General features: G+C 37.1%; 1 protein-coding gene across 1 annotated transcript in view; it reads left to right on the top strand.

Moving 5' to 3' along the window:
• The window catches only part of LOC122815830 (kielin cysteine rich BMP regulator), a 2,917,372-nt gene that overhangs the window by 1,430,760 nt on the left and 1,462,003 nt on the right, over positions 1-24,609 (top strand). Inside the window, exon 25 of the mRNA XM_044088633.1 lies at positions 8,151-8,257. Within this exon, the coding sequence (XP_043944568.1) occupies positions 8,151-8,257 (107 nt within the window). The remainder of the gene's footprint in view (positions 1-8,150; positions 8,258-24,609) is intronic.

The following is a 24,609-nucleotide window of genomic DNA, read 5'->3' on the forward strand; positions in this document are numbered from 1 at the left end:
CATGTCAAAGGCCTTGGATAAATTAAGGAAGAGGGCAGATACTAGGTTTCTGCATACCTCACAACTGTCCAGATTTTCTCAGAATGTCCATATTTGTACCTCATGCTTTTCACCTGTTTCTCATAAAATTTGTAGCTTTCTGACAACCACTGTCAATGGAAGTTAATAAATGATGCTATACGTTTGAGTTTCAGATTTCATATCCTTTAGAAAATGCATGCTAACACAAATCCCGCTATTCTATTAAATTTCAAAGATTATAAGAGCAATATTTAAAGTCTGCCCTTATTTTTTGCCTTTGTCCCATCATTATTTTAGGCTTTGTCCAGATTTCTTACATTAAGAGGTTGAGAGGTATGGCTTATCTAACTCCTGTTCGTGTTTTGGATAAACAAAGTAAAGCAGCAGAGGTGAGGATGGAAGCCATGCTAAGATGAAGAAAGTCGGTAATTTTGTGGGAAGAAATGTAAAAGTTTTGATAGGTTGCATTTTTTGAATATATTTGATAGGGTGAAAGAAATGTGGATTTTTTTTCTGGAGGGTAGGGAAATATACTTCCCTGATGGAGTGACTTCTTAGAATTGAGATGGGGTAGGGAATTTTGAAGTAGTGATGAGACTGATTGAATGAAATGAGAGTTGAAAGCCTCAGTACAGTTGTTAGACATGTTGTTAGTGTTAAGTGTAGGAGATGGTTGAGTTGTGTGACTAGGACTGAGCAGCTGGTTTAGAGTGGACCAGAATGTTTTGGGCTTTTTGTACATTTTAAGTTGTAGGTCAGTATAGTATGTTTTTTAATGTAACATAATTTGAGTTTTAGTTTTGTTTCTGAGTTCTCTGAATTTTTGTAGATTTGTTAGTGCTTTATTGGATATTTAGGTATTTCAGGCTCTATCTCTAAATCTCATAAGATGTTTTGTATTTTGAGACAACCAAGGGACAGATCTGGCCCTAGATCTCTTTTTTTCTGAGTGGGGCAATTTAATTTAGGATAGTCAAGAAAGTAGAATTAAAAAGAGTTATTGCATCATCTAGAGGAATATATTTTAGAGCTTTCCAGCTGTATAGTTTTAGACAAGAGATAAAGGAATCTTTGCTGAAATGTGTGAGATTATGTGCTATGCTAAAATGTGGCTGCTTTTGACTATTAGTTTGCTTTCTTTAGGGAATCTGGAAGGGTACCTGAAGTAAATATTTTACGAGGCATATAGGTAAAAAATACAGTCAATTAATATTCCCTTATTGTTATTTTTATTATAATGGGTGAGAATGTCAATTAAATTTGGGAGATCAAAGAGATTTATTGAGTGGTTAGGTGAGCTGGAGGAGATAGACAGGCAGTCAATATTAAAATCATCCAGTATGAATTTTTTGGGGGGAGATGTTAGATGAGACCCAGCTGAAGAAGTCTTTTGCAATAGAGAGGTTATTACCAGGTGGCAAATAAGCATCTATGATGAATAACGTTTTGTTTGCATTTGAGGGTAGATATAAGAATTTCTGTCTTAAATTGTGCAAGATTTAGTGATGAAGTGTTAAGCTGCAAATAATTTTTGTATAGTCTTGACTTAGTATGCTATAGCTTGGGGTTAGAATTTCATTATCCTTTTTTTCAGCCAGGTTTTAGTTAGTACTACTATATCTGGAGCATATAGGTTAAGACAATCATGGACCTGTGGTATATTGTTGTACATGCTTCTAATGTTTATATATATATATAACTTTAAGGGAAGAACAAGTAGAGTTATGTTGTACTGGAGGGGTGTGGTTTATGAGAGTTATGTTGTATTGGAGGGGTGTGGTTTATGAGTTATATTGTATTGGAGGGGTGTGGTTAATAAGAGTTATGTTGTATTGGAGGGGTGTGGTTTGTGAGAGTTATGTTGTGTTGGAGGGGTGTGGTTTGTGGGGGGTGCAGAGTTAAAGGTTTATGGGGATGTACCTGGTTGAGGATTTGGATGGATGTTGCCACTGAGTTTTAGTTTGGGAGAGATATGCAGGTTGTAGGATATGCATTTCATTTTAATTTTAATTTTAATTTTATCTTATGTATTATTGGGTTGTGTTTGAAAAAGTTTGTGGCATTGGAAGACTATATGGTGGATATCTTCTTGGGTTAATTAAGGGTTGACTATGCTGCATCATGTTGGATAGTACAGCTAGAATGCTGGTGATGGGTTGTGTGGAAGTGTGAAGGTAAAGATGTTAACTGGGTGAACAGAAGGAGAAGTGAGAGAGTCAGAATGCAAATTGGTGCCATGGTGGTTCATTGTAGGATGATATTGTGACAGGTTTGGGATAGAGGAAGGGGTGGAAAAAGAGGTGTGATGTCCTGTATTTGGAAACAGTATAGTGTTGAGGTGTTGGCAAATAAGAGGGGAGGGAGTATGTTATGATATATAGGATGGAATTATACACACACGTATATATTTACTTTATATATATATATATATATATATATATATATATATATATATATATATATATATAAACTCCAGCTTTACCTGTAGCATATTGCCTACTCTCTGCCTAGCATATAAAGCTATGTCAAACCCAGAGCTGTTGGACATGCTACACCTAAAGAAATCCCAATCCCTCCGAGCTACACACTCTAGCGACCTAAACCTTGTCACCACAATAAACAGGACATGCTGGAGGGATAGATTACTGTCCCAGAGACTTCCTATACTCTGGAACAAGCTACCCATCTATGTCAAGCAAAGTTCTTCATTAGCACTCTTCATGAAAAATCTTGATGAGTGGATGAGAAATAGGAAATACACCCTGGGGATCACTTCTGAGTCTCTGCTTGACAGTGGCACAGGAAAATAACTTTCTTGTGTGGTGTAAGCTATGGAACCTTGCCGGCTAGGCTTACGTAGGCCCTGGGGCTGATAGCCTAGTACCTACCTATGAATCTATATATATATGTATATACACATACATATATATATATATATATATATATATATATATATATATATATATATATATATATATATGTACAATTCTTGTCATTCATCAATTCCACTTCCACAACACAGTTAATGACAGTTGCTCAGTCCCTGTTGGCATACATCTCAAATCTCATCCCTGACTAGTCTATGCTTATTTTACCATCCCTGCCTCTGAATCTGCCTGGAATTAATTGTACGACATTTTTGTCATCTCATATCTCATCCCTGACTAGTCTATGCTTATTTTACCATCCCTGGCTCTGAATCTGCCTGGAATTCAGAAGCCTCAACCCTTGGCAACAGGCAGCTGAGTAATGTGAGCCAGATCACCCTTGGCTGTGATCTGCTGGAGCCCCTGATTCAGGCTTGCTCATCATGGCACCAAAGTGCCTCCTCCTGAAATGAAGTGATGCCTAGTCACCTATCGAGGGGTAGGGGAGGGAGAAGGGGAGTGGGACAGCCTCCCTCCAAGTTTTCAATGGGTGGATCCCAGTAATCACCCCAATAGAAGTGGGAATAGATGTGGATTTCTCTTCCAAGTAGTTGACCTTACCAGAGAGAAGGACCTCAATGCTGGCCTGGTAGGTGGTCTGTTACATTGTAAAAAGGGGCGAGTGATGAAAGGAGGCTTTGTGCTCTGTCCTGACTCGTGAATGGCAAGGTGCACACATAGTGCATTCTTGACCCCTCATCTATCTCTTCCCCTTCCTCTCTGTGGTGTAGCCCAGTCAGCTATGAGTGGTAGTGTCATCTGATGGACAGCTAGATTTTCCAGTCAGAAATCTGGATTTATCTGACTGATGTATGAAGATCATCATAAAATGTTTTTTTAGATTCACATTATTATCTTCCACATCCTTTGGGGTCTAGATTCTTACATTTTTTTTCTAAGTATGTTTTCCAGATGGTATTTAAGCAAAAAACATATATTTTCTTACTGGATTAATTCTCTCTGATGGCACTGGAGTATACAAAATTCATTTGATTCACCAGGAAATGGTTAAATCCTAATGATTGTACACTTGTTTTATTGACTGGGTTCTGCATGGAGGCTTGGACTTGTCCACCTTGCAAGGCCCATGTTTAAGTTTGCGGCATTGTTAGTGCATGGGCTGTAAAAGTAAAAAAAAATACAAAAACTGCACCCCACATGCTCTGCTAGTTATATATACTAACTCCTGGATTACACTATCCCCATGGAAGAGGCATATCCCTCAAACCCAAAGACTGTTGAGCTAGAAAACTTGTTGATCATCTGCATTGTCGACCAGAGTATGTTGACATAACGCATGTTGACATATGGGAGTTTTGACTAAAGTCACTCCTCCTTTCTGCACACACACACACACACACACACACACACACACATATATATATATATATATATATATATATATATATATATATATGAAAAACTTCAAAAACTGTTATAAATATAAAATAACAAAACAAAGTACCATGACAACGGAGCAGGTCTTTATTAGTAGGAAAAACTTAATCAGATAAACTGTTAAACAACAGAACAAGTATTAAATATGATATATAAAAGGGACGTGCCAACAATAGAATAAACCAATAAAAAGCTGTTGTATTAATAACAATATGTACAAATCAGGAGAGACCCAATCAGTTTAAAAATGAGTGTAGTTTTCATAGAAACCAGAGAAATGACAGCTGCATACATGAGATCAAATAACATCAATCAAAGCCGTAAAAAATGTAATGTAATAGCCTAGCTAATAGGGTGATTAGGTAGCATGGTAAACAAGTTAAAGTAATGCATAAACAAGACTGATACAGGGAAACATGTCTTTGTTAAGTAAACTTATAAAAAATAATGTGTAGACATCAAAATTAGCTTCTCCATTTAAGTGCACATTTAACATTAAGCATCTCATTGAGACCTGGAGGTGCAGCATTGAGTTTAAGCTGCCAGCGGAGTTCCTTAACCTCTAATAAGGTGTTAACATCTCCGATAAATAAATCTACAAAATCAGGAACTAAAAATTTAAAATGAGAAAAGGCATGATGACAATCTACACTGTGTTTCATTAATGCGTTTTTCATGTCCCTATTTCTAACTGCTGCACAATGCTCTTTAATATGAGCTGTAAGTTTGCGAGTGATTTTACCCATGTGAAAACTAGGACAGGACATGCAGACAGCAGCATAAATCACATTAGATGTCTTACAATTAAAATATCTTCTGTGTTGTATTTTAAAATTGTTATGCTGAAACATATAGTTACCGCCAATATGAATAAAATCACAGGCTACACAAGAGCCGCAAGGGAACATGCCAATTAAATCATTATTATTAGAAGCATTGTCAGTGTTGGAAGTGTCAGAAGGGCAAAAAGGTGGGTCCCTGTTTTCAAAAGAACATCGCAATGACTTTTATCGCTTATTTGCGAACAATGTGTTGGGACCGAGTATAGAGGCTGTTAATTGACTATTAGTATTGATATCCCAGTTCCATTCCAAAATGTGTTTAATCTCCATAGAGTCCCTGCACATAGGTATTATAAAGCTGATGGTTCAGTCAGGTTTATGTACCAAAGGAATGTCTGTAGAAGGTATAAGGGAACTAGGTGACGGAGGGGTGGAAAACATAGACCCCGTAGACAAAGGGGTGTGTGTAGTGGGGGAACTTCATCATTGGTAGTAATAAAGGGGGTTTGTCTGTAAGTAGTAGTCTGAATGGTAGATGAACGGGGTTGGTCAATAGATGTATTGTGATAGGAGGGGGGTGTAAGAGGTGAATTAAGGTGTGCTGCCGCATTACCATATTCATGGTATAGAGATTGAAGTATAGAGGACTGGGAATAACACAAGTGCTCATCATCATGTAGGCAAACAAAACTATTGTCAGTGTTTGCAAAATGTTCAACAGTGGAAGCACAATGTGATTTGGGAGAAAAAACATATTTAATAATAGGCGGAAACTTAGAATGTCTGGAGGTTGAAATTTCATTAATAATAAAGTCCAAAAGTTTCTCAGGATAGTTCCTACACAGCATAAAGTTTTTTTAAGCACAAAACATTCTTTAACAAAAGTGGAATCCTCACCAGTAATTCTTGAAACACGTATAAACTGATCCCTGGCAAGATTCCTCTTCATGAATAGTGGATGCATGCTTTCAAAATCTAAAGACATATATATATATATATATGGGTCTACCTGACAACACCGACACATCACAACACCGACAACGAAATCACCGACACCACATAACCGACAGTTCACAAACATGAAACCTCACATGCCCGACAACAAAATCACCGACACCACATAACCGACAGTTCACAAACACAAAACCTCACATGCCCGACACACCATAATAACAACAATCAACAAACAAAACAAATCCCCTGTCCAAAAAGCACACACACAACACAAGCACACCAAAATCCTTACAAACCCACACTAAACCTCACATACACAACTATCTACAACCTTAACCCAAACCCTAACCCTAAGGTCCGTCACTATCGCACACTCACCTAACCCGCGCCCTAACCATAACTCACTTAACCCACCCCTAACCCAAAGACTATCACTACCGCACACTTACCTAACCCGCGTCCTAACCCTAACTCACTTAACCCGCCCCTAACCCAAAGAATATCACTACCGCACAATTACCTAACCCGCGCCCTAACCCTAACTCACTTAACCCACCCCTATCCCTACAGACCATCAATATCGCACACTTACCTTACTCGCACCCTAACGTCCGTCACTACCGCATACTTATACAGCCTTTTCCCATGTCGGTGTTCTCAGCGTCGGTGTTTTCATCCGTCGGTCTTCTCAGTTGTCGATCTTCTGGTGTCGGTGTTCTCAGTGTCGGCATTCTGAGCTGTCGACGTTGTCAGGTAGACCCATATATATATATATATATATATATATATATATATATATATATATATATATCTATATATATCTATATCTATATATATATATATATGTATATATATATATCTACACACACACACACACACACACACACACACACACACACACACACACACACACACACATACACACACACACAGGGAAAGAAAGAGAAAGATCTATAAATATGTTTTATTTTTATTTTATTTTACAAGTTGTCAGGTAAGTTAGCTAGTCAGTTGATCATTTTCAATCACAACCTGTGTAAAGGCATTAAATTTCTTACTAGGTATTCAACAAAAAATCGTAGAAATAAAAGGTAGTAATACAAATTCAACTAATGTTACATATGTACTTAGTTGAGAGGTTATGTTTAATGGACATTATATGCAAGAAGTTAGTATTAAAAATGCACTGTGTACCATGTATATATATATATATATATGTATATAAATATATATATATATATATATATATATATATATATATATATATATATATATATATGCACATTTCACAATGTGTATACATTTATATAGATCAGTAAAATATGCACTACCTTTGTGTGTCAAAATGCTACTGTTTTTAAACAATATAGATAGACATAGATAGATAGATAGATAGATAGATAGATAGATAGATAGATAGATAGATAGATAAATATAAATATAGGCAGATATGGATAACACTTTCACCCCTTTATATTATCCATTTTCATGAAAACTAGTTCATTAGACAATATATCTAAGTTCTTTACCTAACTTAAATGTACTTATGCAGATTACATTATGGATATCCCTTCGACCTAGCATTTAGCTTTTAGCAGTAGTCATTTTGTTGTATCAGACCTAGCATACTCTCATTTGGCATATTTTGTTTATTTTGTTATACCTTTTAAATCACTTTGCTTGTAAAAAAAGTCTTGCTGGGGATCCTAAACTCTGGACTAATGAGTTTCTGCACTGAAACACAACATAATTATCTTTTAGCTTCTGTGTTTACATTGGTGATACAATGCCTTTATTTCTATATAAACTACTTGCTGTTTCATGTGATGTTATTTACCATCATATGTTGGATCTTGGTTAAAGATGTATGCATGAGATAAAAACTGAGTTCTAGATGTAAAAGAATAATATTCATGGTGAAGTGAGATTGCCAAAATAATTGTCCTTATGTGTGCTATCATATTTGGATTATTTTAGATAAGATTTACAGAGCTGCATCATATTTGGATTATTTTAGATAAAATTTACAGAGTTGCTACCTTACCTAATGTGATTTTTTTGTCACTAGGTGATTGCTGCCCCGTATGTACCAACTGTTACTACAATCGTAGGTTGTACAGCAATGGACTGGATTTCATAGACCCAGATGACCCATGCCTAAACTGCAGATGTACGGTAGGGGAAGAGTTTTGACTTACACATATCAGATAAGGTATAGTAGTACCACATCTCCCAACTGTTTATCAGTAAATTCAAATACTTGAGAGAAATAGTTCATTCCAACTTGCCATTATATTCAAATTCACATTATTTGGTATGTCTATAAAAGGGTACTGATTATTAAACAGCTCAGACTCTTTTTGTGTCTCATTCATATGAGTGCAAAAGTATGTATTTGAGATGCATAACCTGCCATTTAAATGCAGTCCATAATACTAGTTAAAAAAAATGGCACACAATATTTGTTTTACAGAGACACTAAACGTTTCTGAGTTCTCTACTCTTGTAGTAGTGAAGTTTATTTATTATTTTTTTGACGTTTGTTAACCAGGTTGGTCTGACAGAGACAGAGCCCATTTTCAGGGTGATTTATGCCACTAGGAACTAGGAATACTGATGTTTTGCTGTGTTTTAAGCGCTTGACTAAGATAAGTCAACCCACAACCTTCAGGATGTACTTGAGATTGGTTCACGGTGAGAGTGCACTACCCACAGTAAATAAACTTAAATAAATAAATAAATTCTGAAATGGATTAATTGGATAATTGGGAAGATAATAAATGACAGAGATTTGGGAACAATTTGTTGTGCTTTTGTGACTTATTTTTGTTTAGTTAAAAATTGCAGCTTCTAGAAAATTAAATTTAATGTCAACTGGCATCCTAAGTTAAAGGGATTTGTCATCTCCCCTTGCACCAGAACCACTGACGCTGCACACACACACACACACACACACACACACACACACACACACACACACACACACATCATTCAGTGTCCCTAATCCTGGCCAACCCACACCATCCAGATTACTTTGTTTTACTTTTGCACTCAGTTTGTCCTCATCCTCATTTTTCCTGCATTTAATCCTCTAGTCATCAATCAATGAATAAAATAAATAAATATATATATATATATATATATATATATATATATATATATATATATAGATATGCAAAATGACTATAAAGTGAGGAAGTGATTAGAGGATCATTTACTTTCATGCAGACAACCCCTCAAGCAGTTATAGCCTTGTCTAGTTTTGTCATTATTTATTAGGAGCCATACACCACCTTTTCTCAAAGAATTATAAGTTTTACTAGGGATTAGGAGAGACATAGTAAACTTTTGAGCCAGAATCAGAAACTGTTGAGAGGTATGCTCACACTCAGCAGTTTTAGCCATATATTCTTATGTCATGTAATAAGTTTCACCTTTACTCCACACAGACAAGTTGCCACACATTAAAGTATTCCAAGTTGTAACTCACAAATCACATAAACGTTGCAGAAAATATCTGGTTGATCACTGCCAAAATCGCAGAAAAACAAACAAAACTAAAATAATTAATAATAATAATAATAATAATAATAATAATAATAATAATAATAATAATAATAATAATCTCACTGCTTCAGTCTCTCATTATTCTTTTCAACTGTCCAAAATTATGCATAATGTCCTGACTCTGAAGATACAATCAGTAAAGCCAAACATTAGATATTTGGACTGCCCAAACCCAACTCAGTTTCTCTCCTATTCCTACCTCTTATATAAAAAAAACTTCTTTGAAATTAAAGCTATGCTGTAACTCTGCCAATAGAATTCCTGCCAAGTTTCTAAAACTTGTTGCTGACTCAGTGGCCAATCCTATTAGTATTCCGATAAACAAATCTGTCCAAGAATCTCACATCCCTGACATCTGGAAAAAAGCCATCATCCTACCACTTCACAAAGGTGGCCCTTCTACCTATATCTCAAATTTTTGCCTTGTCACTATACTTTCCCCATCTTTAAAATCCTAGAAACATGTGTGCAAAAAGAATTCTTAGGCTACCTACTAAAATTCAAAATTCAGTCCTCTACACAGCATGGGTTCCATCCAGGAGATAGTACATCTACTGCACTAATTTCCTTCTTAGACACAGTTAACAAAGCTCTTGGCTCAGGAGACATCATATCAGCCCTTGTTCTGGACTAATCAAAAGTATTCTATACCATCTCTCACCCTATTCTCCTGTACCAGCACTCCAGTATAGGTCTATCTCCCCAATCTCTTAACTGGTTCAAGAGCTACATCTGCAACAGAGAGCATGCACTTAAATGGCAAAACTCCATTTCCCCTTATATTCACAACCCTACAGGAGTACCCCAAGGCTCAATTTTAGGCCCTCATTTGATTAACATTTGATTAACATTTTTATTAGTAACCTCTACAAAGCTATCCAGCAGGGCTCCGTAGTCCAGTACGCAGATGACTCTACTGTAGTCTGCTCTGCTCTTAACTCAGATATATTAAAGCAATCCATCCAAGCAGCATTTTTCACTGTGGAAGAATGGCTTCACAAAAATCACCTTTCTTTAAATCCTAAGAAGACGAAAGTTATGATATTTACTCCCAAGAAAAACACATTAATTAAAAAAGCCATCTTTTAAATCTTCTCTCTTAACTCTACTAAAGTTGAGTTAGTAACCCACACCAAATTGTTAGGGGTAATAATTGATGAAAACCTCAAATTCGATCTTGACATTCAAAACAGTATAAGCAAGACTCACAAACAACTCGGGTTACTCTATAGATATAACAAGATCCTCTCCCTCCCTTCTAAACAAAGTTTAGCACTGTCTTACCTTTTACCCTTGCTAACTTACAGTGCTCCCTTACTAACCAACCTGCAGTCTTCCCTGATAACTAAACTAGAAACATGTTATAACAAGACTGCAAAATTCGCCAAAAATAATCGCCACTCAACTCACCACATAAACAGATTTACAAGCCTCATGACTCCTCTGCACTCAGCTCCTTACTCACCCTATACAACCCAGTCAGACTTCTACAATCTTAACACCGATATCTTCTTCAAACTCACATGCCCAAGCTATCTGCAGGCCAGTTAATATACTCCTCGAGTATTGACAAAATATAGAATAACCTTCCTCCTTCTATCCACTTACAACAATGCCCTTCCGACTTTAAAAATGCATTACATAATCATCTTCTCTCTAAGTGGATATGTAACTGCTGTGTTATGCACTCTGACATCGCTTAACTGTACCAAATGAACACTGAAACTGTTTAATTCAGCTTCTGTTGTTTTTTTCACTGTACTTCCTAATGATCCTTTTATGTTTTACTCCTCCCCTTGCCTCTTCTTAACACCATTACCAGCTCTTCCCATTTCGTTCTTTACTCCTCCCCTTGCCTCTTCTTGACACCATTACCAGCTCTTCCCATTTCTTTCTTTACTCCTCCGCTTGCCTCTTCTTAACACCATTACCAGCTCTTCCCATTTCTTTCTTTACCCCTCCCCTTGCCTCTTCTTAACACCATTTCCAGCTCTTCCCATTTCTTTCTTTACTCCTCCCCTTGCCTCTTCTTAACACCATGACCACCTCTTCCCTTTTCTTTCTTTACTCCTCCCCTTGCCTCTTCTTACCACCATTACCAGCTCTTCCCATTTCTTTCTTTACTCCTCCACTTGTCTCTTCTTGACACCATTTCCAGCTCTTCCCATGTCTTTCTTTACTCCACCCCTTGCCTCTTCTTACCACCATTATCAGCTCTTCCCATTTCTTTCTTTACTCCTCCCTTGCCTCTTCTTAACACCATTACCAGCTCTTCCCATTTCTTTCTTTACTCCTCCCCTTGTCTCTTCTTGACACCATTTCCAGCTCTTCCCATTTCTTTCTTTACTCCTCCCCTTGCCTCTTCTTAACACCATTACCAGCTCTTCCCATTTCTTTCTTTACTCCTCCCCTTGCCGCTTCTTAACACCATTACCAGCTCTTCCCATTTCTTTCTTTATTCCTCCCCTTGCCTCTTCTTAACACCATTACCAGCTCTTCCCATTTCATTCTTTACTCCTCCCCTTGCCTCTTCTTATCCCCATTACCAGCTCTTCCCATTTCTTTCTTTACTCCTCCCCTTGCCTCTTCTTATCACCATTTCCAGCTCTTCCCATTTCTTTCTTTACTCCTCCCCTTGCCTCTTCTTAACACCATTACCAGCTCTTCCCATTTCTTTCTTTACTCCTCCCCTTGCCTCTTCTTATCACCATTTCCAGCTCTTCCCATTTCTTTCTTTACTCCTCCCCTTGCCTCTTCTTAACACCATTACCAGCTCTTCCCATTTCTTTCTTTACACCTTCCCTTGCCTCTTCTTAACACCATTTCCAGCTCTTCCCATTTCTTTCTTTACTCCTCCCCTTGCCTCTTCTTAACACCATGACCACCTCTTCCCTTTTCTTTCTGTACTCCTCCCCTTGCCTCTTCTTAACACCATTACCAGCTATTCCCATTTCTTTCTTTACTCCTCCCCTTGCTGCTTCTTAACACCATTACCAGCTCTTCCCATTTCTTTCTTTACTCCTCCCCTTGCCGCTTCTTAACACCATTACCAGCTTTTCCCATTTCTTTCTTTACTCCTCCCCTTGCCGCTTCTTAACATCATTACCAGCTCTTCCCATTTCTTTCTTTACTCCTCCCCTTGCCTCTTCTTAACAGCATTACCAGCTCTTCCCATTTCTTTCTTTACTCCTCCCCTTGCCTCTTCTTATCACCATTTCCAGCTCTTCCCATTTCTTTCTTTACTCCTCCCCTTGCCTCTTCTTAACACCATTACCAGCTCTTCCCATTTCTTTCTTTACTCCTCCCCTTGTCTCTTAACACCATTACCAGCTCTTCCCATTTCGTTCTTTACTCCTCCCCTTGCCTCTTCTTAACACCATTATCAGCTCTTTCCATTTCTTTCTTTACTCCTCCCCTTGCCTCTTCTTATCACCATTTCCAGCTCTTCCCATTTCTTTCTTTACTCCTCCCCTTGTCTCTTCTTGACACCATTACCAGCTCTTCCCATTTCGTTCTTTACTCCTCCCCTTGCCTCTTCTTAACACCATTACCAGCTCTTCCCATTTCGTTCTTTACTCCTCCCCTTGCCTCTTCTTAACACCATTACCAGCTCTTCCCATTTCTTTCTTTACTCCTCCCCTTGCCTCTTCTTATCACCATTTCCAGCTCTTCCCATTTCTTTCTTTACTCCTCCCCTTGCCTCTTCTTAACACCATTACCAGCTCTTCCCATTTCTTTCTTACTCCTCCCCTTGCCTCTTCTTAACACCATTACCAGCTCTTCCCATTTCTTTCTTTACTCCTCCCCTTGCCTCTTCTCAACACCATTACCAGCTCTTCCCATTTCTTTCTTTACTCCTCCCCTTGCCTGTTAACACTATTACCAGCTCTTCCCATTTCTTTCTTTACTCCTCCCCTTGCCTCTTCTTAACACCATTACCAGCTCTCCCTCCTTTTTTTCTTTCCACTTCCTTATTTCCATCTCTCTCTGTCTTCTCTCTAGTTACTGTCGTTATTTTTACTTTTCCTCTTATACCTCTCTCTCCTACTTCTTTCTTTCTTTCCTTCCTTCCCTTTTTGCATTTATAAAGTAACATCCTCTTTCTCAAAATGTCATATTCATGTAATCTGCTAGGCTGCTCTATTTAATGCCAAAGTCATATGCTTTTCTTGATGCTCATTAGACTCTAATCCTAAATTTATCTGTGCTTTACTCTGTATTATATCCTGTTATTATTGTTACTCTATACTAGAACTATGGTCAACCTTTGTGTATTATTTTTGTTTTTACCAGGTTTATGTCATGCTATGTAATGTTTATGAACATTTTTGAAATCTGTATATATTTTTCTTATTATTACTTATTCTTATCTTATTATTGTCCATCTATACTAGGACTATTTTCAACCATTGTGTATATTTCTGTTTTTATCAGGTCTATGTCATGTTAAGTAATTTCTATGAAGATTTTGAAATTTGTACATATTTTTTCTTCTTTCTTGACTGTTATTTCCTTCTGTATCTCTTTTCTTACATTGGAGCTTTTCTCCACTAAAATTGGGCTATCCTGGCCCAGTGTTTCCCAGTAAATGAATGCAACTAATAAATAAAATGTACAGTTCTTATTTAAAAATGCATCATATTGATGCAAACCATCATGGCTTTGAGTATCACAGCTTTGCTTCTACCTTTTGAATATTGCTTGACTTGAATGGTCATGTGAAGAGGAGGACCTCCCCTCTGGAGTGCTGTCACACTGCAGCCACATTTTGTACTAGCAGGGCACCATATTTTATTTGTTTTTTAGAGCAAAGAAATTACATATTTTCTAGCTCTAAGAAGTAAGTAAATTGCAAAAAAAAGCACCCCTTCAAGCATTGTACTCTAGGTGGCCTGTGCTTAAGTCCGGCCCTGTACCTATTTCTTCCTTGTAACCTGCAATTCTAGTATTCTTTCTCCTTCTTTTTCTAGATCATTAGTTGACAAATTCTCACATGAAATCATATCAGCATACAACTGAAAGCAGGCATTATATTCTTGCTTGTATATGAATGAGCAAACATCTGAAACCCAAACAGTCAGGCATACTTACGCAAAAGTGCTTTTCACCAAAGAAGCACCTTCACGTACTTATGCCTGTTGCCGAGGATGTACTATGGTGGAGATATGGGAAAATTCCCTTTTCCCCACTGTAGTGTAGTCTTGGAGGGAGAATATTAAAGTAGGGGGGTGTGGGGGCACAACCCCCCACATGGGGGTGCTGGGGGAGGCAAAGCCCCCCTGGTAATATGTTAATGCAGTGTTTTTTTATTTTGTAACATGCTTTAAGGAAAGCACTTTTATGATAAAAGCGCTTTTGTTAAAGTGTGTTCGGTTGTTATGGATTTGGATGTTTGCTCATTCGAGCAAACGTTCTAGATCCGTTGTTTTGAATTATTTGGAAACAGAGTTATATTCAGTATAATCTGCAACAAGAAATAGGGTCTATGGTCATTTATCGAAAAAAAAACATCCTCAAATGGCTAAATATCAAACATAAAAAATCTAAATGAAAAATTACCAAACAAGTATAACTTTGAAAATACATACATCAAATTGCCATAGTTGGCTAACAATGACAACACAACCAAACAAGGTGGGGGGCTTCACCCCCAACTATATGTATCAATTCCCACACTAGAGTGGGGAAAAGGGCAAATTTAAAAGGTTTCCTTCACGTACCGTAGGCATCATGTTACGTCCTGGTTGTTGGCCAACTATGGCCATTTGGTGAATTTATTTTCAAAGTTATACATGTTCTGTAATCTTCTGCTTAGATGCATTACATTTAATATTTAGCCATTTCAGAATATTTTTTCGATAGCCAAACACAGACTCCCAAGAAATAGATTTAAATTATCCAAGATGGTGTAATTTATCTCAAACATAATGATAATCCATTCATTGGGTATCTTGTGCAGGTGGTTAAAATGACACATTTATCCTTTTTTTTTTTTTTTTTTTTTTTTTTTAGTAAAAATCAATTGCAGGACCTCGTGGTTTATATTGCTTCCTGGGCCATAGTTATTAAGTTTTTCATAATTAAAAAAACATCTATGAGCAGAATATCTCAGATACACTGCTTACTGATTAATACATTTTGACTTCTGAGAACTGAATCTGCCCTGCTAAATGAAAAAAAAAAAAAACAGCAGTGAGAGAAAATTATGAAAGTACTGATATGTTTTTAAACAACTGCTCTCACTGCTAAGGTGACATAGATTTGGTCAACCTAATCTGTTTCCTATGTGGATCTCTTGGTCATCTTATTTTGCTCTCAGTTTTGATGATGATTAACACTGCAAACACTGTATTGTTTATTGATACTGTATTCCACTGCAGTACTTTCAGTACTGCTTGACTTTTACTAAACTATCTATAAAATCATTAATAGATAATTTAACAAGAATCCATTTGATTGTGGAGCAATGCAAATAGCGATAGTCATGCAACCAGTCATACTGTCAAGTTTTTCCGTTTTATATATTTTTTTAAGCCTCTCACTTTCTGTTTTGGACACTGTCCTAAAACAATCCTTGGGATTCAGAAAGGCTTACTGCATTGTGGAAGCCTTAAATCTGAAAGTTTTGTTAGTATTGTAATCTTGAGTAATTCACATACTGCCATTCTGCTGGTCAAGTACCTGAGCAATAGCCATAGCAAGGAGAGTGGGCCAACTTGGGAAACGGCAAGCAAATAGTTCAGCCCATGCGAGAAGCTAATGCACATTAGCCATATGGTCTTCTCAGGAGATGGTGGTGGTGCTGGAATATTACAGTTCAGAGAATCACTGTTTCAAGTTATTTTGGCTACATGGAGGAAAAGGATTCACTTTGTGTATGTGTGTGTCTGGAGGCATGAATATGGATGTGTTTTTTTGTGTGTGTGTGTGAGTATTTTGAGGCTGCCTCTGTATATATATATATATATATATATATATATATATATATATATATATATATATATATATATATATATATATATATATATATATATATATATCTGTGTGTGTGTGTGTGTGTGTGTGTGTGTGTGTGTGTGCGCATGTGACAGTTGTTTCATGAGTGGAAGCATGTAAGTCGGAGCTTGTTTGCTGCTGCCTGAATATGTGTGCATGCCTGCGCCTAGGTTTGTCTGTTGGGGGGGAGTATGTGCATAGAATGTGTAAGCGAGTGGTTTCATGAGTGTGACTGTATCTGTCAGAACTTGTTCATAGGTTCATAGGTTCATACTAGGCTATCTGCCCTAGGGCATTTATAAGCCTAGCCAGAGTATGTTTGGCTTTCGCCACCCATTTTAAATTCATTTTGCTATGCCCTTTTTCGAGGTTAGTATACTGTGCCTCTGTCTAACATTGACACAGAAGTGATACCCGGGGTAAACCTATGATCTCCCATCCACTCATCAAGACTCCTCTTGAAGAGAGTCAATGAGGGACTCTGCCTAACCTGGACTGGGATTTTATTCCAGAGTGAAGGGAGCCTCTGGGTTATGAATCTGTCCCTCCAGCATGTCCTATTTATTTCAGTGCTGGGGTTCAAGTCTCTCGAGCGTGTAGCTCGATGGGATTTGGATTTTTTGAGGTGCAGCATGTCCCTTAATTCCGGGTTGGACATGGCCTTATACGTCAGGCACAGGTCACCTCTGAGCAGGCGGTATGCCACTGAGTAGAGCTGGAGTTTCTTTAACCGGGCAGCTTATGGCATCTGTTTGAGCCCTTTGATCCTCTTGGTGAGGTACTTTTGGGGTCTTTCCAGTTGCTGCAGGTGTTTGGTAAGGTACATCCCAAAAGGGGCATTGTACTCGATTATGGGCCTGATGAGGGATGAGTAAAGAGGCACGATAACCTCTCCTAATCTAGATGTGAATCCCTTCATGATTAGGTGGGCTATATAAAATGTTTTTCTAACCACTTTGGCCACGTGGTTGTCAAATGAGAGATTGCTATCAACTTGGATCCCCAGGTCCCTAATTACTTCTTCTGTACTTAATGGATTACCACCTATGTGGTAATTTGTGGGCACTTTGTTTTTGCCAAAGGGGATGACTATACACTTTTTGGCGTTTAGCTTGAGGCCATGGCTCTGGCACCAGTTGTCTGTTTCTATGAGGTCCTTTTGGAGGATGCTTGTGTCGGCTGGAGAGTTGATTATGGCACCCAGTTTGCAGTCATCTGCGAACTTGGTCAGCCACAGTCCTTCCGTGTTGGCCTGTACCTCAGAGAAATATATACCAAACAAGAGAGGTCCCAGGACTGAGCCTTGTGGGACGCCACTTGTAACTGGTTTGGAGTCTGACATGGCTCCAGCAATTCTAACCATGTGGGTTCTGTCCTTGAGCCAGTTTGCAACCCATCTAGTGACATAGGGGTTTATATTTAAGCTGGTGAGCTTATCTATAATGCCCGAGTGGGGTATTGTATCGAAGACTTTTGTTTGTTACTGCCTGGATATCTGTGTGTCTGTATATGTGTCACTCTTGTACATGTGTGTTGAAAAGTGTCAGTGCAACCACATGCATTGGTAGGTAGGGAGAACACTAGCATGGTCACATCTGATAGCCCTATGCTCAGAGACGTGATAATTAGCTGCTAATGAGGTGTTTTCTCACAGTGGCTTTAACATTTCTTTGAAACAGAGGTTATTGCCGTAACACTGATTAGCAGTCCCATGTTAGTTAACCAGTGTTGGCAGTGAGATTCTTTCTGAATCTCAGGGAATGTTTGTATTACAGTTTTACAAATTATGCCATATTATCTGAATCTTATTTTGCCTAGAGAAAATCTCTGTGACTACTGCATTTATCCCGAAAGTGAATGAAATAAGTAAACTAAGCGCAATGTTGTACTCTGTAACATTATTTTATGGAAGAATCACTATGTTCAGAGGAATGTAGTAGAAATATGCAAAATATGCACATACAAAAATACAAATATACAAAGCAAATACGTGTTTTAAGCTCATTGCATGACCATTCTGCATTTAGACTATATAACTGATTACACCCCATTTTGGTAAATTAGACTATTAAACTGTTTGATCCTTCATAGTCTTTCTTGGAAAACCAAGAGGCATCCTGGAGTATTTCTTTAGTGCATTACTTTTTGTTTGCTTAGTTTCAAATTTTTGGGATATTCATAATATTTTAGTTAACTGAAAAAATACAGTTTTTGGTCTTCAGGTTTCTCTGCCTAGATGAGTCACATTCCATTGCCCTGTGTTGAAGTCCCGCAGTCTTAATTTCCATACAGTATAACTGTGTAAATCATTTAACCTGCTGTTGCTTCCATATAAGTATTTTTAAATTTATTATGTATTATTTGATTTGGGTGAAGGTAGTCATTAATTACTGTTCATCATTTTAGTATGTATGAAACCAAATAGTATTTTCCTTAAAGACTTTTAATCAGTTATTCCTATTTCATTTCAATTTATACAAGTTTTTTATTAATGCTATGTCTAGGAATATCTTTAACTATACTGGATGATTTTATTTTATTTTATTTTATTAATGTCATTTATTATAGTTGTTAAATTAATGTAACCTACAACACATAATAACACATTTAGCACTCAAACTGTGAGAGAAATGCAAAAAAAGATGCAATAAGAAAATAAAAAAAAATTGTTGATAAAACAACAAATGTAAGAAAATATACTATCAGCCATGCTTGCTTTGAAGTTGTAGAATATTTTTTAGACTCATTGCTAATTATAAAATAGGTTTAAAATGTATTTGTAACATTTAAGAAGGGATTGAGTGAGATATCCTAGAGAGAAATCCTATAGTGATATTGTAATGTACAAGTGCAGAAGAAATACATATTGCCATGTATATTTATTGTTCATCATCTTTATCAAGGCCACTTAAAACTAATTTTGGTCAATCCATGCTGCAAGGAAGAAATTGAAATAAGGGTCAGCCTTGAGTTTTGCATTAATAAAACTCCCAATGTGATTGTTGTATTATAACATGAGAATATATGAATATACTGGGTTCAACAGAAGTACATATGTTACAGTTTTCATTTTAATTATGGAGAAAACAGAGACTAACATAGATATGGCTAAGAATTTTAAGGGCAATGTCCATCACAGATTGTTAGACTTGTTGATGTCAGAACAAATATCTGTGTGAGTACTAATCTGGTGAGATGCTAAAGGATCACGCTGTTTACATGTGATATTACAGGTTTGTTGTATTACTCTGAGCACCAACCTTTGCGGGCTTTGTTAATGCCATTACATGGACAGCAGAGGTGTCCCTCTCCTTTCTGATTTGGTATTTTTGAGGGCTTACAAGTTAAAAATGTTCCTAGGTTTTAGAAATTTCACCCCCAGTGAGCCACAAAAACACCTAAATTAGTACATCATTTTTAAGTTATTTCCATATAATTCTGTAAAGAAAAAAAAAACAATTTGTAGAAGTTCCAGTGAGGGCAAAGCAGAATCTGTAGTGGAGTCATAATAGCCTAGAGTATGATCTCTTCTTTTTATCCTGTTATCTTTCTCTCTTTTTTATACTTCATGTGTGGACAAATATTTGTGCATTTCATTCCCTTATTCCCTTTGTGTATTTCTTCCCTCCCACCTGCATCATAAGTTTTACGATTTTACAAAAGGTGAAGGCTGTGATAAAACTGTTAGGTTAAGACTTTGCTCTATTCTGTCTTTCCCTGCCTTTTGCTAGTTACTGTTCCCATGGATAAAATGATGTGGAAAGGACAAAAGAATAAGCTATTGATACATACAATCTATTCTCACACATCAGAAAGCTCCAACGGTGTTATATGTTTATTACTTCATGAATTGAGCCAGTTTCTAAATCTAGAGGAAAACAAGTTGACTTCACTGGTAATTTCTTTTTTAGTAACTCTAAAGTTTGGGGAAATTTGTTACTCTTATAGTATATTTATTAATAATATGAGTATCTACGTGCCTATTGTATATTTTTGGGATGCTGTAGCATTACCACTGAGAAGCTTCCTTGTTGCTTCTATCATTGAGAGTTGCTTGCCATTATGGACTGATTTCAGAAGGCTATTTTTTTTTGTCTAGCCAGTTGTTAACCATTTGAGGTTTACATTGTTGGAAAGAAATTATGCAAGTAAGCAGCCATAATTTAAGTGAAACTTATATATTTTTTTACTTATTTAGATGAATTGCTAGTGAATAGAACCACGATCAGTATTGCACAGGGAGTTACTAGCTAAACTCTGATAAATTATTATCCGATTTCCCTGATGCATGATGCATACACAGTCATTACAATCCACCTATTATCACAGTATGTGATATTTTATTTTATTTTACATTTTTTTACTGGGAAAGTCCGACTGGACACAGATCCATTTTCAGCGGAGGCCCAGGGAGAAAAGCTCCAAATACCAGTACAATAGAATAGAGGCAATATAGTCAACATATAAGAAAAACAATGTCATACATATTAAGAATACATTTGAGCATAGATAACAGAGATTAACAATATCTAAATATTTCATAGAAAGCCATATACATAGATATAAGAATACATGAGAGTTGAGTTACTTTATTATCATCAACATATGTGATGTGGGGGACCACAATTTGATCCATAGCAGAATCGTAGTCACAGTGCAGTGGGATGGCTTAAAGAGGACAGCTATATCTGTCACCACTCTTAAAGTATTTTTTGAAGGAGGGATTTTTTTTTTACAGAAAATGTCTCAGTTCCTGGCTATGAAGATAAAATGAGGGATGCAATGATCATTTAGTCACTTAAATCATATTCAGTTGAGGATGTTGGGTACAATCCTGAAGGAGGTTACAAAAGATTAGATGGGTGTGGGGTAGTGACCTTTATTTTAAATGTGGCACAGCCTTAGCAATGACCTTGACATGGTACCATACAAGCAGCTGGCAGAAAACAAAGTTATTAGGCTATAAGCTGCTTGAATACTGACTGATTCATCAATACAAATTTGGTTACAACTAAGTGACCAAATGTAAACTTCAATGACATTCAAAAGGGGCACAAAAAGTGTTTTATGAGGGGTACAAAGCCCCTCCCCCACAGGCCAGCATGCATGGTTAGACTTATATATGATTAATTCAGACATCCCCAAACCTCAGAGAAAGTTAGAGTATTGTGTTGGTGACATTATTTCATTTTTAATTGGCTTGTTTGGACGGTACTGGTATCAGTGAATTACTTGTGGAGCAAGTCAACATATTCCATATTACTAGGCTGAATCCAGGAAAACAAGGAAGATGAGAATGGTAGGTGTTGTGAAAAAATGACTGAAGTGGAAGACAGGGATGTAAACAAGGAAGAGAACATCTTTTACCGGTTTACTATTGAAAATGCGAACGGCACTTGGGCGACAGTCGGATAGTCGAACATAGAAGGTCGTAAACACGGATGCCGAAGACATAATAATCAATCTAGGAATGGTTTTAACATGGGTCGAGGTAGGGAAGATGTTTGTATTAGGGAATAATACTGAACACCTACCTCGACCCATGTTAAAACCGTTCCTAGATTGATTATTTTGTCTTCGACATCCTTGTTTACGACCTTATACGTTCGACTGTCCGACTGTCGCCCAAGTGCAGTTCGCATTTTCAATAGTAAACCCTTTTATCTAGTCCTTATTAGTGTAGGTGGCATTACAGGAGTGAAGATAAGAAACACTCAGGTCAACAGAGATCATCCCAGCCTGTGGCGTATACTCCATGGCTATTGCTGCAGTGCATGGAAACAAAAAGCAAAGGGCTACAGTAGGAAAGTGGTGAGTACCTTCACATGCTAGGCCATGTTTTTACAAAACATCACTAAAATGACTCTAAGCTATAGACTGCATTTTATTTAGCATATATCATGGAGAAAGGTAAGGTAGAAAATAGAAAAGCAACTGGCATAGGTCCCAGGATAAAAAATATTGTACTCCTGGTGTACAAACTGATACCAAGACTGGAAAAAGGCAGTGTCGAATCCTTAGGACATGGAAACATTCCTACCATGGGGTAAGGCCATGCTCAGGAGGAGGATGACCCCTCCCCATGGCAGAAGGAAGTAGACTACAAGCCCCAAAAACTAACAGAGCACAAAAGAGGCATATAGATGACAACGTGGATAGCTAAGGATAAAAAAGAAAATATATAATGTTATTATTATGCAAAAAACCCCAGAATTTCTAGGTAAAGGGTATCCAGATAGATTAAGAAAGAATTTGTGAAGAGAATAATACTCACATATAAAAAATGTCAAAAGCTACAAAATATGTACTCATTAGCACAAGAGATTCATGAAAATCATTACATAGATGAAGAAACTTTGAGTTACCTGGGAAAAGAAGTGATAGAAAAAGTACAAAAGTATAAACAACAACACCTAGACATTTTTGAAAGGTATAAAAAGGAAATATGAACATAGGAAAGAAAAAGGAATCTCATATGATGCAATATTTATGCAAATGAGAAAGCAGCTACAAAGATATTGGAAGAGAAATACAGGTAAAGGCATCCAAGTACAGAAAATTTTACAATATTAAAAAATGAGAAAACAAAGGGGGATGTAGAAAAGATGATTTGTAAGGTAGAAATTAAAGAAATAGACAATGAAGTTAATGGATTATCACTGAAATGAAGGATTTAATGTGGAGAATCCAATACAGGTGATGTTGCAGCATGATAGAACAATGGGTCCCCAGATTACAGCGCAGCAGGTGGAACAGAAGGCATCTGAAGTAGATTTGCCACATGGTGGTGCTCCGAAGCCTTCAGTAGGAGACCAGTACAAAAGTCCATTTGATGTTACTCAACAAGGGAAGTAGCAGGAAACAGTGGCAACTCTGATGCAGGCAGTATTACAGAATGATGTACGAATAGGTTCCTATATGAAGCAGCAGCAGATGAAGCAAGCTGAAGATGATATGTTGCAGGGAGATGTTCTGGAGCATTCTATAGAATACTTAACAAAACACAAACAGCAAAGATGATGCTCTCAGTCTAGAAGAAAATTATCTAAGGGAAGACTTGCTTGGTTTACTGGATATGGATGCACATATTAAGATCGATGAAAGAAATAGATTTCAGAAAGTAAATAAGACACACAATGATTGGTAAAATGGATGAGCACAGTAATCAGGACTATTAAGAGAAATATATGTGATATACAAATATAAAAAAAAATACTTTTTATTGAATCACTCGAAAAAGTACAAAGTAAGGAAGAAGAGTGAAAACTTTGGAAAAGAAACACAGACAAGGTGAGTTCAGGAAAAGCATTTGAGGTTGGTTTTGTTGACTGTGGTAATGAGGTACCAGAGGTACTAGGAATCAACAAAACAACCTCAAATGTGTTTCTGAAATCAGCTTGTCTGTGTTTCTTTTGCAAAGATTTCACTCTTCTTCTGTATTTATTACTTTTAGAGTGACTCAATAAAAAGCATTCTTAAAAAAATCTTTTTTTATATTTTATTTTTTAGTCTTTAAGTAAAATATTGTCCCTCTGTCATTAACGAGATAGAAGAAAAAACACCAGGCTTCGAAACATCGACAATATGAGCTGGCAGCTTTTTTAGCAGTACTAAAAAGCTGGTAGTGTATTGTGTAAGATTGTAATGCAGCAGGGACTGGTTTTTTGCTTTCCCAACTGTAGTATGGTCTAGGAGTTGGTATAAATAATTATTAGGGGGTGTGGAGGGAAAAGGTGGGCTTATCGCATTGCACAGATACTGTTTGAAGTGCCATCAGTGTTTTGTTTCACCCTTATGTGGCCAACCTTTTGTGCTTCGATATTTGAACAAGTCACTTGTTATGAATGTATTCCCGATCAAATTCACTTCACTAAACTGTTGTCACAAAACTGTGTTTAACCGAAACACTTCTGATTAAGGAGGTGGGCACTGTTTGACCTTCTGTATAGGAAGATACCAACACT

The sequence above is a fragment of the Protopterus annectens genome, chromosome 11.part0 (assembly GCF_019279795.1).
Source record: "Protopterus annectens isolate FY-2018-M chromosome 11.part0, PAN1.0, whole genome shotgun sequence".
Taxonomy (NCBI): Eukaryota; Metazoa; Chordata; order Ceratodontiformes; family Protopteridae; genus Protopterus; species Protopterus annectens.